Source organism: Erpetoichthys calabaricus, chromosome 8 (genome assembly GCF_900747795.2).
Source record: "Erpetoichthys calabaricus chromosome 8, fErpCal1.3, whole genome shotgun sequence".
NCBI lineage: Eukaryota > Metazoa > Chordata > Cladistia > Polypteriformes > Polypteridae > Erpetoichthys > Erpetoichthys calabaricus.
In genome coordinates this window covers 98,079,407-98,093,747 of record NC_041401.2, presented here as the reverse complement: position 1 = coordinate 98,093,747, position 14,341 = coordinate 98,079,407, and the positions used below count along the sequence as shown (strand labels likewise).

Genomic DNA, 14,341 nt, shown 5'->3' with positions numbered 1-14,341 from the left:
ACACTGGGCAGACAGTTCTTTAACGGTTTCTGGAATTTGGGGTCAATTCTGAAATGTCAAATTTAAGTTTGGTCAATTTTTTGTATCAGTATGCTGCTGCTGGAGTATGTGAATTTCCCTTTGGGATTAATAAAGTATCTGTCTATCTTTTTATTTGACCGCACCAAGCATTTCTGTATACTACATTTTTAAACTCGTTATTAAGACTTTCATCATAATCATGATTTATTTTGTTTTCTGCTATTCAAGCTTATTTAATGCATTACTTACTAATGAGCACTTTAGTGAGTCTGATGCTGAAATAGCTGCAGCCTTTCAGTACTCAGTGTCGTTGGCCGGGTTATCTACTCTGGTTCTTGTTGTCTGCCATTATTGGAGTACAATTAGAGGTGTAAACTTCACAAAAAGGCACATTAACAGAAAAAAAACAACACAAGAGAGTTAAGCATTTATAAAGTGAATACTTCTAAATGTCTTAGACATGTACAAACCACACGGCTGTGCTTTTCTGAATGCAGTATTAGGAAGCTGGCTGGAGCCCCCGGGACCGAGACTGAGCACCACTGTGTTGGACACACGAGTGAAGCAGTCAGACTGAGTATAAAGGTGTTAGTATGTACCTGACGAATCTTCACCACCTCAGAGAGTGTTTGCGTCTTGGATTTGTTTAAGTGTGAACAGGCCAGCTTTGCAATACTGATAGCATATGAAAATAATTAAATAGAAGTGAAAATCCAGGATTCAGTGAACCCAAAAACTCTTTTATTTCAATACGTTTTTGGAGAAGCATTAATATTTGAAGTCGAAGGAACAGCATATTCACAGACAGCAGGTCTGCAAAAAGCCAGCAACACATGAGGAGGTGTTGGAACGAGCAGGACAAGAGTACTGGCAACTGCATAATCATATTAGATTGTGATGACTTTGTTCATTTGATTTGATACATACTAGGATTATAGTTTATATCAGGCCCTGAAGATCTACCTGCACATTTTAGTTTTTTAGTTTTAAGGAACAAGGCTTTAATTTCCAAAATGCACTGGCCTAAATGAATAAGTAATATCTATAAGTAAAGAGTACTGACAGCCACATGTGCATTTTATTTTGGTACATTTGGCTACAATAAAGACTGAATACTATATAGTAACATCAAGAAACCATCTACATGTTTGGAGGGAATGCGTGAGGGGTCTTCTTAATGCTGCATAACATTCTCCGAGTTCCTAGTATATTAAGGAAGAGCTATCTGTGCAGCTACAGCAGATCTTCAAAACTAAGGCTCATAAAACCCTTTATTTACAAAAAAATAACCAATGCAGTCCAAGTTGTAAATAATAGCAGCTACCCTTCTAAGGAAGTTGTAAAGTGAAGGAAAACACGATGCTTCACAATCGAAAGTGACACGCACCAAGTACCATGTGCAATAATGGTGTTCCCCATCCTTATGAAATGATGCGATTGTTGGATATAACCTGAGGTGGAGAACTGGAGACATTTAAGTCTCCAGGATATCGATGATCTGCGTGCTTGATGATCTTGAGATTTCACATTGAGACAAGCCTTTTTTTAAACTTTTAGAAAAATAAAATAGTTTTTTCTGCTCTGTAAATTCTGCATGCTGTGCCACTTATGTACTTTATAATATCCCAAAAACCCAGCATGTCAGTTAAAATATCTCACTTCACTTTGAAAAAATGTCACAATTTTAGCCAAAATTACCATTAAATTTAATTTTACTTTGTTTCTTTTAGACACATTGCTTCCAACAGAAATATCTGAAGTAGCAGGAATAAATGTTTGATTAGAACTAATGCAGAAGAATAATGAAGACAGTAAGTAACAGGTGCCTTTACTCAGCGCTCAGCTTCATCTGACACCATGCACTTTTTAAATTTTGTCTCATTGGTTTAAAACTAATTTGAAATAGTTTCTGCCACCACACAAACTGGCAAACATTATTCCTGCTTGTCCCCTAAACACTCAATGCATAGGACTAAAAGAGTGAGCTGGCATTCTGTATATGCAAGTAAATCACGTACATACACTCTCTATACTGTACTGTACCTCTTTACCGTCACAGCCTATAGAGCAGTCCATTTATCCAGCTTTCCACTGCTATGTTCACCTAATTGTAAGACAAACAATCCAAAGGCCTGCAATGCTGAAATACAAGGTGAGGTGTGAATGAGCTCGGTGAGCCCCTTCCTTTCTTTGCCACTTTTCCTACTGTGCACAACAGTAGTGTGAAGAAGTCCCAACTGCAGTAGGCTCCAGGTTTGTTCATGCCAGCGCAGAATTTCTTCTTTCTGGAAACGGAAGGAGAAATTCATTCACATTCGTAGACTGCAGAAAACCGTTTTATTAAAATGAGTTTTTTCTCTCATGATGGATGAAGGCTGTATGTTTGGTAAAGGAGTATCCAAACACTTAATATAAAGTTTATAAAAGTGATTGTTTGTGTTAGAATTTCGATAATCTTTTTCACTGTTCTTCACATTTAACAATTGTCTATTATATTTCATATACAGTGTTACAGTACATTTCAACCACCATCTAAATACTGCATTATCATCAAATAAATGGCCGGTTTTAGGTAAAAAATACTACTTTGGGACTATTAATTAAAAGGGATATTGTGTAATGCTTCTCTTTCTTCTTAACTTCATATACTGTCTGTGGAACCAAATGACTATATCTAATGCATGAGGAAATACTGAAGATCAACAGTCAGGTTATGGCCCTTAAATATGAGCAAGTGTCCTCATAAAGAAAACTGAAATAAAATATTGTAAAATTCTTGTTACTCAGTTGCTCAGACATGAAGATACCGGACAACAACAAAAAGAGTAAGACCTGTGGTCCAGGAAATTCTCTGCTATGCACATGGATATCCCACTGTCTTTTGGTGATCATTTTGAAAAGTGAATGCTTCTCCCATACTATTTATTCTGTGTTTCCCAGCTTCAGATGCTTTAATCAAAATAAACACAATCTTTTGAGAAAGTCCAGAACCAGCAAAAATGCCCAGTTCAGTTCATAATGAAGCAGCTCATGATACACATTTGAGCGTTGTGTTGGTGACGTGAGTGAGTTGTGTTACCTTTGAGCCACTCGCTCCTACTAGTCTCCTCCGTGGAAACATAAATATAACATATATTGTCTGAAAGTTTTCATTGTGTTTTTTGGTGCTTCACACAATGAACCAACTGTCTACAGATGTACAAAACTGAGCAGTAGGAAAGTACCATTTATATATAGATAAGAGAAGAGAAGCCTGCTATCACATCTGCAGAAAGTGGTACAGGGTGGAGCTGCTGGGTGGAACACAAAGTCAGATTGCGAGTAAATATCTCTGCTAAAGGCAGACAGCTGTAACAATATGAAGGCCTCCTATTTATCTTAAACAGCAACCACAGGCAAGCATTTGTGTGATTTGTGATACTGAGGACATTTTTCAAATAGAGATTGAAAATCATGCTGGCTGTGTCTGTCTTCATGAAGTTTGATATTAAATGGCTCTTTCTGTTCCAGATGCTTTTCTCCAGAATCTTGGACTGCTCCAGATGTTCAAGCTCATTAAGGCCAGATTTCTCCTTTTCTTTCTTTGTATCACACTCCCTGCTTTTGATCTTTGTTAGGTTTCAGTGTTTATCCTGGAAAAAGAAAATAAGCATGAAGCTTTAAATTTGGTTTAGCATACACAGACCACAATGAATGATTACTGGGTACAACTTTTCATTTACAGTATACTCACATTTTGATGTAGTGACAACAATATGCCTCTACATGTACATGTAAATGCTGTGTTATACCGCACAAGGCAACAGTTGGTACTGTAAGTTTAGTAATTGAGGTTCACAAATCACCAGTTGACCACTAAAGAAAAGAGGTCTAATGATCATAGGAAGAAATTCACTATGTTACGAAAATTCCAAAATATGTCAGTTGGTAAAGTTGGCATCTTGAAGATGAACCACCCTAGTGTTGTATAAGGTACCCAACAGCCAAGCTTGAGTAAAAGTACAAACACCTTCCTGGAAAGAGACTCAAACAAAAGTAAAATTTGCCCACAAGAAAACTACTTAAGTATCTGATATTAAGTGTATTTAAGTATCAAAAGTATAACTTAATGTAGGACCTCTCCCTGTTTTAATAAAAAATGGGTTCTTACAAATTGAAAATAATTCAATAATTGCACTGTAATGTTACAATCACTAAGGTATAAGCCAGTCACTACAACTTGAAGCAGTGACATTCAGGGGGAGTGGGCATCCTGATGATTGTATCTTAACTAATTAATTTAAATGGAAAATATTTCTAAGTGTTCTTTGGCTTCAAAAACACCTCCCAAATTTTTGTTTGAATAACACTGAACTACAGAAAAATTGATAGAATTGGTTTAATATCAGTTTAATAACAGTAAATGTAACAGCAAAACAAACCCTAATAAGGCATTGCCCTTCAATAATGTTTAAGTAAATAATGTCAAATTATTTAATGTTTAAATAATGTTTAATAAAGGTCTTTACCTAAACTTTACCATTACTTTTTCTTTGACATTCATGGGATTTCAATTTCTCTTGGGCTTTCCCAACTAGTTGACAATCTGTCTTGGTGCAGTTGTAGCCCGGATATTGTGACAAGACATGTGAGCAATGCACGTGACAGGGCAAATGAACCAATGCATGTGAATGCACAAGTGCACTGTTATGCAGCCTGCAGATCAAACTCCGGCTCGTTCGGCAGGCCACATTGAGTCACACTGTGTCTGAATTTAGCACTTTCAGCTGGGCAAACAACTGAGACTGGGATTGCGTGTCACCAACGTCCAACTCCACCCCAAACATCCTACCCTGCACCATTCAGCAGGCTACAGTGACGTGTACTTGACTTAGTAAAAGATCAGGAATTGAAACTGAAATTCAATTAAAAAATTGAGAACATATGGCCTTGGATCTTACAATTTCATGAATATGTAGCCCAGCTTCACTAGTACCAAGTATATTACTGAATTTGCTTGTGTTTGAGCATATCTGTTATGGACGATCCATGATTTACACAGACAGGACAGAATTTTTGTTATTCCCAATGTTAGCATTAATGTCCTATAGGAATACAACAGAAACAGTATATGATATAATTTCCAGCATTCCTTCTTCTAATCCGAATGCTCAGTGCATAAAACCATACAACAAATGTACATCTGCCATGAAGCAACTCTTTAATATAAAGACAAAACTATACTTGCAAAGACCATTGACTGGAATTTGTATCATACACAACTGGAACATCTTATGAAGGACAAATAACAGAAAAGGACAAAGACTGTACACACTAAAAGAGAGGTTGGCTTCTGGAGTTCAGAATATTCTTGGTGGTACTTTTCATTACACTATGCAGTCAGTCTCAATTCTGAAAGGTATCCTAACCCAGCCTACTTATGTCTTCTGCCACTCTGGTACTACACCTGAACAGACCGCTTCACCTTACAGGTAACAAGGTTCTTGGGATGCTTAATTCTGTCACTTCAGGGTGACAATATATAGGTTATGTGGATGTTCTGTCACCCATGCCCTGCTCCAGGTCCTGGTATCCGATATCCAGACTGAGTTCTTAAATTAAATGTTTGTTCTTATTACTAGAACCATTAGAGTGCAAGATTTGGATCTTCATGTTGTGTCATCATCTCCACCCTATTTGCCAAAGAATAGCCTTCCAAAAATAGTGCAGCAAATTTGCCAAACAACTACAATAAAGTTAGACGCCTGGCTGGGATACTGTTTGTGTTCAAAAAATGGAAATGTTAAGAATGTTATGAAGAGGATGCAGTTATGGTGAGAAGGTGTTACTTATCATAGTATGATAACCAAGGAGGAGACCAAAAATTAGGAAAGCCTTTTGGCTGAATGTTATCTTCTAGGCATAAGTGGTGGCATCAGGTCAAGAATGCTGCAACCAAAAACATTTGGTAACAAGGTTGCAGAAATTTTGGCTAGAGACTTTTGGTTGCAAGGTTGTTCAGGAGGGGCCGGTGGGACCTCATTTAAAACTCTGAGTGATGAAAACACAACTACTGTAGAGACTGCTTGAGGGTATGAGCTCAGGATCTGCTTAATCTTATGTATCTTTTAGAAGGGAGTATTTGGAACTTCTAGTAGGCTTTATTCAGTTACTGTAAGTAAGGTTGTTGTTGTTGTTGTCATTAACATATATTGAGCTAAGAATTTAATGGCTTCATCAATGCAAATGACTCACACAACCATTGCTTTTTCTTTGTTTATTTTAGTAGTTTGTTGCAAGGTGTGAAGCAGCTGGAGTGAAAATCGCATACTCCAGATATGAGGCACTGTTGTCTCCTGTAATAAACAGAATTACTTTCATCTGTTGATGAGGAAATACCCATAGTTGCCAAAGGTAGCTCAGGGTGCTTGTTAATGAGTGATGGATGACTAAATCAATAGCTCTGAAAGTTCATTTCTTGAGGTTTCCTGCAGCTGCTGGCTTATCTCAACCAGTGTATGATTGTAATGGGACAGGAATTATGTTTTGTACAGTTTTTGTACTGCTAGTATGTTTGTGAACTTATGTGCTCTTTCTGTGGTTTTCCCCAATAGAAGACCTATGTACTTTTGTAAAGAAATGATCATCACAAAACTGAAAGAAAACAAACAAGACTACACCAAATACAATTGTTTTGATTTTCATTTGCTTTCAATATTTGTCACAAGTTCATTCATTTTTAATTTTATTCTCTCAGATGAATGAGTTCCTAACTAGCACAACCAGTGCCAAATACTCTCTTGCACTGCATTTTGAGATGCTTTCTCTGGCCGTATTTTTGATGTTTTTGTGTGAAAGATGACCACAGGTATTGTGATACTGAAGGAAACTCTTGCTGGGTTCACATTAGTAAGTTAAGAGTACTATACAACAGCTAAACTAAGAAATATGTGATTAATTTTAGCATTAAAAAGTATACTCGCAAACATGAGGTCAATTGTCTTTAAATAATTCACTTTAATTTACGGTATATTATATTTAAAAAATAGTTTAAAGAGTCCTATCCATTGATCTATTCACTCTCCTCACGTAAGGTTTTTCAATATATAATCACGCAGAACTACAAGTTATAACATTACCACGAAATGAAGCAAAACTGGACAAGATTCCATTCTACAGTAAGGCACATTCATACACACTCATCACCACTTACACTGATTCAGCTTACAGTTGGCTAAAGTGCCCAACAGTATGTTTTTGAACAATGAGATACATCTGATATCCCAAGAAGGATGCCAAACTTATCCATGGGAGAACACAAACATACTCCATACAGAAAGCGCATCAGCCAGGAATCAAACCAGCATCCAAGTCCCAAATGGTGAAAGTGCTACATATAGCACTGCCATGCACTCTACTGAGATTGAATAGCAAAGTATACCCACTAGTAGTATGCCCAGTAACTTGAGCTAATTCTTACAAGGTTTAGGTAATAAAGTACACAAAAATAGTCTAAGTTAAATAACAAGCTCTATTCTTTGAAATGACAAAAATAAGCCAGGAATACTAATAGAAGAGCACAGGCTTATTTATTCTGTTTTACATGTAATCCCCTTAGATATGCCTGACTGAAAAGAAGTTCTGCTCATGATAGTATGTTGTGAATATTCAAGGGAAAGTTTCAATAATTTTTACTATAACAAATAGTGTCAAAAACTAACCTCCTGTATGAAAGTTTTCTCCTGTTGGTGAATCCCATTGGCTGAAGTAGGGTTTCCTATAGCCTTTATCAAAAAGAAAATAAAAAAAAAAATCACATATATTAACTCGAGCACAATTAAAAAAATGCATCATAATAATGAACTACTCTAGTTCACAAACTGATCTTAAATGCTTAGAGCAGGGATTCTCAATTACAGACTTGCATTGCAACAATGACTACAGACTTTTTTATTTTATAATACATTCTCCTGTTTCACAAAGTCAATTCATGGTGATAGGCACCTCAGCCTATCCTGACAACACAGCTGGCAGAGCAGGAAAGAGCCCTGAACTGGATGCCAGTCCACCATAGTGCTCACCCTCACTCATACTCACTCACACTTTAGAATTACCAATCAACCTATTCTGTAAATTGCTAGGGATGTAAGAGGAAACTGGAATACCTTGAGGATAATCTATGCAGACACAAAGACAATATACAAACTCCACCTGGATCAAGAGAGGGATATGAACCCAAGACAGTGGGTCCACAAGGCAGCAGCTCCACTCCCTCACCCCCTAAATTTGCAAACCAAATTTCCTAGCCATTTCCTGGTGCACATGCAGGTTGGATGAACTGGTGCTTTTAAACTGGCCTGGGTGTGTGTGCGTGTTCACTCTGTGATCAACTGCCAGTATCATTTTGAGCTCAATTTTAGCGAACTAACTTGATAAAGGTCACTAAATTTAATTGCTTTTTTAATCTTAAAAGGCAGTTTTCACACGTTTTTAAGAAACTGCTAATTAACAGTAACAAATAACCACCAGATAACTTGGCTCCATTTGTACCCGAGTGCCTGTTCATCATCAAATATCTACTATAATATCAGAAATATGACAGTATAAATAAGTAAATAATACAATAGCAGGATTTATTTATAGGAAAAAAAGCTTTTAATTAAGAAAATCCGTTGAAAAGAAAACTGTAGTACTCCAGAGATGAGTATTTTAGTACTGAAACATATATTTCTTGGGAAGATTACTTATGGCAGGCTGGCACAGTGGTTTGCAACAAGGAGACCATGGGTCTTGCCCCAGCTGCTACCTGCATGGAGTTTGTGTGTTCTCTCTGTGTTCACATGGGTTTCCTAAAAAAGTCCAAAGACACACAAGTTAGGTGAACTGGTATTGTTAAATTGGCCCAGGTGTTTGTGTTTATTCACAATGTGTTGGACTGTTGCCAATTCCAAGAGCCGCTCCTGCATTGTACCCAGTGATTGTTGGGAAATGACTCTTGAGGCGCTTCCCTGAGTATGCAGGTTAAGAAAATGGATGGATTACCTATTACAAGGAAATGAGCAGAAAAGGACTGCTAGAGCATATTGTATTTTTATGTTTTGTAATAGTTCATCAATTTCCACGATTTCTATGTCCCAGGATTAAAATTTGTTTTTTGAATTAAACTGATCATGCTGTAACAGCCAATGTGCATTAGAAACAAAGATTCCATGCAAGAGTACAGCAAATTTGCAGGATCATAGGATTCTAATTCAATTTCTAAACTGGTTATTTTATCACAGTTAATGTTTTCTTCACTCTTGTATGACTATTAATGCGTTATGGTGATTCAATTGTATTAATAGTTTTGAAGCTTGCATTCTTCAGAAGTTGCATTACCATAATCAAAAACTGAAACTTCATAAAACAGAGGTCAAATGTAATATGGGAAAAGGATCTACAGTCCTTAAGTACTGTATTTTCCATTGTTCCATCTGTTTGTTATGGCTTTTCTTTTTCCTAACTTCTCTGATCTTCCTTACTATATGATAATGTTCTTTTGAAAATTGCTGCAGATGTTTGTACCTTGAAAGGCTTATTTAAAAATACATCATTTGCTACTCATACCCATTACTCACAATTTGCCTATATAATCTTACCTGCATTTTGTCAGGATTATGGTTTCGCATAGCTTCTACCAACTTATCCACCTGTTGGTTATGGTCCAAGGCATTCCAGAGTGCATCCTCTGTGCTAAGAAGCCGTTGCTGAAGTCTCAAAACTTCTGTTTCAGATGCTGTTGAATCAATCATAGAGTATCGCCTATGGTCTGGAACCGATTTCTCTCTGTCCTGGAGTGCAGTGAGAAGTACAAATTAGGAAGACTTACTTCACATTACATTATTAGGATCTTATAAAAATCACTTAACCCAGACATTCATTTAGTAATTTTACACAAAACTGCACCTTCTCAAATTTTTTGCAATGCAAGCTAATGGAGCACACAGTCCACTCATGAATATAAATTCTTAAAACTTAATGAAGATATCCACTTTGTATGGAGTGTTCGTACATATTAAATGATGTCTTAAAATTTCACACAGACATATCTGCATAATGTGTTTTCAGAAAGATATGTTACATTTTTGTCAAATTCTACCATTTTTGGAATACATTAAGGTGTTCTCATTACTGTTTTTCTACTTCTATGATTATATTACCCTTAATTATGGTTTTAGAGCACAGTTTAAAAAAAATAGCTACAAATATGTTTTTCAGAAAGGGATATGAGGATGAAACGGTAAATATTTCAAATCACACAATAACTACTTAACCATAAATAAAAAGGCATTTTTCAAAAAATGGTACTTGCAGCCCTGTTTTCAAATGTGTATTTAGAATTACAACACAGATGCCACCAAATGACTAACAAAACCCTTTACCACATTTTTTAAGGGTAAGTATAAGCTTAATATCCATGGGAAAAATTGTATCCAGTTGTATTGTTTCCATTATCCACAAACAAAACCTTTGTTTATATTGAATACAAGAATTCAAAACCTACTTTCACACCTATACGCCTACATTCACACTCACAAGAGGCCAACTTGGAATTGCAAATTAACCTAACCTGCACATTGTTGTTGTTGTTGGAAGAAAAATGTGCAAACTGGACATTTGCCACATCTAGATGTGAGATTGTGAAGCAGCAACACTAACTAAATTGTTCATCATGGCCTAGTAATTCTGACCCCCTAATAATCCCCTGCCTCTAAGTGGCTATTTCTCCCACTGCTTCACCACCTAACAGCTAATGTGTGGTGAGCATACTGTCTGCCATCACATAATCCAGGTGGCTTCTACACATTAGTGTGACTAATGTGTAGTGGCTTCCCACTTACTAAAGCGCTTTAAGCATTGAGAAAAGTGTATATAAATGTAAAGAATTATTATTTTTATTATCACTAACCACTTGTTTTTCTTTCTGGATCAATGGCAACTTCCAACCATAATACTCCAGGGTTAGAAGAATATGATTCCAATTTGCATCCTTTACATGTACAGTATTGTGGTTTACATGAAAACACCATCTATGCAAGGCATGGTACCCAGGGAGGAAAGCAAGTATTCTCCCAGTTAAAATATACATTAAAACAAATTACTTCCAGTTTAATATTGTTATCTTTAAAATACAAAAAAGGATATTATCCTTAAATTGAGGGCATTGTACTTTGACACTTTGAAGATGACATATTCATTAAGGCTTTTTTCACATGTGGATTTGTGCCTTTGTATCTATAATGCACAATGTGTGTGTGTGATTGTTATTTATGCACTGTTTTGTTTTCCAAGCCACAGGCTTGAAATGTGGCACACATGTACTTATCACCATAAGTCAAGTTATTGACAAACAAGTTGTGAAATATTGAGAGTAAAGCTCAAATATAGTGAGACTGAGGTAAAGAAACATAATTGTCAAATATAATTGTCCAGGGTCATAATGAACAGACATTCTGATGAATTCAGGAAAATATAAAATAAAAAAAAAAAAAAAAAAAAAAACATGCCCAAGCTCCATAACCATTTCACTGCCTTAAAGTAACTCTCATTCCTAAAACTGTTTACTATACAGTATCTCACCAGCTGATGCAACTTTTCCCGAAGTCGTTTGATATCATCCTGAAGTTTTTGCTCTTTCAGCCTCCAATCTGCCTTGTGTACTTCACGGCTCAAATCACGGTCCAGACCAGGAGAGTGTCGTGGAGATTCTAGTAATAGCACACGCAGCTCGTTTAAGCTCCTGGAAAAAAAAAACAACAACAAGCAAACAAGGATTAAACAAAGAATAAAAAATGATTCTGTGTTTTTGAAGAGTTTCAATTTTATAATTTAAAATTATAATGTTAAGTTTTTGAATTTGACTAGAATTAGATACAGTATACAGTTTATTAGTTTATTTGGATGGTATTGTCATGAAGTGTCTATCTGGCATCACCAGCTATGAAAAAAATAACAGGAGAAATGGGCTGTTATATCTTGCTCAAAAAGGCAGATAAATATTGAAGTTTTAAAAGCACTACAACTAGAGCAAATGTATAAACAATGGAAAACTCTATACTCGTCATTAGATACGGGGTCTTCCCAGACTGTCTTAAGACTGCTGTAGTTAAACCCCTGCTGAAGAAAAATAATCTTGACTCCTCTGCTTTGGAAAATTTTAGACCTATTTCTAACCTGCCTTTCTTAAGTAAAATTCTAGAGAAGACAGTCATTATGCAGCTTAATGATCACCTCAATAAACATGCTATTCTTGATAAGTTTCAGAACAAATCACAGTACAGAAAATGCACTCGTTAAAGTAGTAAATGACTTGCAGGCAAATGCAGACAGAGGCCGTTTATCTGTTCTCTGCATTTGATACCATTGATCACAATATTCTTAGAAATCGCCTTAGTCAATGGGTGGGCCTCTCTGGTAGTGTCTTAAATTGGTTTGAATACTACCTGACAGGTACAAAATTCTTTGTTAGTTGTGGTAATTATACTTCAAAGACACATGATATTCTATATGGTGTTCCACAAGGCTCTATCCTGGGTCCACTGGTCTTTTCAATTTACATGCTTCCGTTGGTCAGATTATCTCAAGGAATAACGTGAGCTACCACAGCTATGCTGATGACACACAGCTGTATTTATCAATAGCACCTGACAACCCCAACACTCTTGATTCACTGATACAATGTCTCACTTGTGTTACCAAATGGATGTGTAGTAATTTTCTCAAACTACAGTAAATAGACAGAAAACAGAAATTTTAGTGATTGGCAATAATGGATATAATGAGGTTATTAGAAATAAACTTGATGCATTAGGATTAAAAGTGAAGACGGAGGTAAAGAATTTAGGGGTAACTATCGACTCTGACCTGAATTTTAAATCACATATTAATCAGATCACTAGGATAGCATTTTTTCAATTAAGAAATATAGCAAAAGTTAGACCTCTTATAACATTGCAAGATGCTGAAAAATTAGTTCACGCTTTTGTTTTCAGTCAGCTAGATTACTGTAACGCACTCCCTCTCAGGACTACCAAAAAAAGACATCAATCGATTGCAACTAGTGCAGAATGCAGCTGCTAGAATCTTAACTCGGAAAAGAAAATCCGAGCACATCACCCCAGTTTTCATGTCACTACATTGGTTACCTGTGCTATTTAGAATTGACTTTAAAATAATGCTTATGGTTTACAAAGCCTTAAATAATCTCGCTCCATCTTATATTTCAGAATGTCTTACATCTTACACTCCAAATCGTAACCTTAGATCTTCAAATGAATGTCTACTTAGAATTCCAAGAGCTAAACTTAAAAGAAGAGGGGAGGCGGCCTTCTGCTGTTATGCACCTAAAATCTGGAATAGCTTGCCAATAGGAATTCACCAGGCTGATACGGTGGAGCTCTTTAAAACAATGCTGAAAACACATTACTTTAACATGGCTTTCTCATATCTTAATTTTAGTTAAATCCTGATGCTCTGTATATTCAATTAATTATGATTATTATTCATGATGGCTACAAAATCCGTACTAACCCCTACTTTCTCTTCTGTTCTTTTTCCGGTTTTCTGTGGTGGCGATCTGCGCCACCACCACCTACTTAAAGCACCGTGATGTCCTTACATTGATGGATTAAAGGCCAGAAGTCCACATGACTGTCATCATCAAGTTCTTCCATGTGAACCCTGAATACAATGAGGACTGATTGAGGTCATTTATGTTAGGTAGAATGCCTAGAGGGGGCTGGGTGGCCTCGGAACCCCTGCAGATTTTATTTTTTTTTTCTCTAGCTGTCTGGAGTTTTTTTTTGCTTTTTCTGTCCTCCCTGGCCATCAGACCTTACTTTTATTCTATGTTAATTAGTGTTCCCTAATTTTAATTATTTATTTTGTCTTTTTTCTCTTTCTTCATCATGTAAAGCACTTTGAGCTACATTGTTTGTATGAAAATGTGCTATAGAAATAAATGTTGTTCTTGTTGTATAATATTCTTCATTACTTCAAATGAAACAATCACTGATTCCCTAATTAGTTCCAAGACTTATTCCTCTTAACCACATTAATCAAACTAAACTTGATGCAGAGACTGGTTTTAGACTAAAATGGGGAGCAGTATCCAGGTTAGAATTGTAACAAAGGGTGGAAAATTACAGCATACAAGATGCCAGAATCCACATTCTATTTTCTGCACATAAAGAAAGAGTTGATTTCCCGGAAAATATACAATGTCTATAAGGTTTTTGTTTTTCCATTCAGAACAAAAGAACCATGCAACTGGAACTAAGCTAGATGAGCTTTTCACTGGTAG

General features: G+C 36.2%; 1 protein-coding gene across 2 annotated transcripts in view; it reads right to left on the bottom strand.

The window, feature by feature from the left end:
* Positions 1 to 740: 740 nt before the first annotated feature.
* The window catches only part of clip2 (CAP-GLY domain containing linker protein 2), a 121,162-nt gene continuing 107,561 nt past the window's right edge, over positions 741 to 14,341 (bottom strand). For both annotated transcript variants that reach the window (XM_028807126.2, XM_028807127.2), the window contains 4 exons: positions 11,620 to 11,779; positions 9,639 to 9,830; positions 7,722 to 7,784; positions 741 to 3,653 (listed from right to left, as the gene is read on the bottom strand). In XM_028807126.2, coding sequence (XP_028662959.1) covers positions 3,642 to 3,653; positions 7,722 to 7,784; positions 9,639 to 9,830; positions 11,620 to 11,779 — 427 coding nt within the window. In that variant the 3' untranslated portion in view covers positions 741 to 3,641. The remainder of the gene's footprint in view (positions 3,654 to 7,721; positions 7,785 to 9,638; positions 9,831 to 11,619; positions 11,780 to 14,341) is intronic.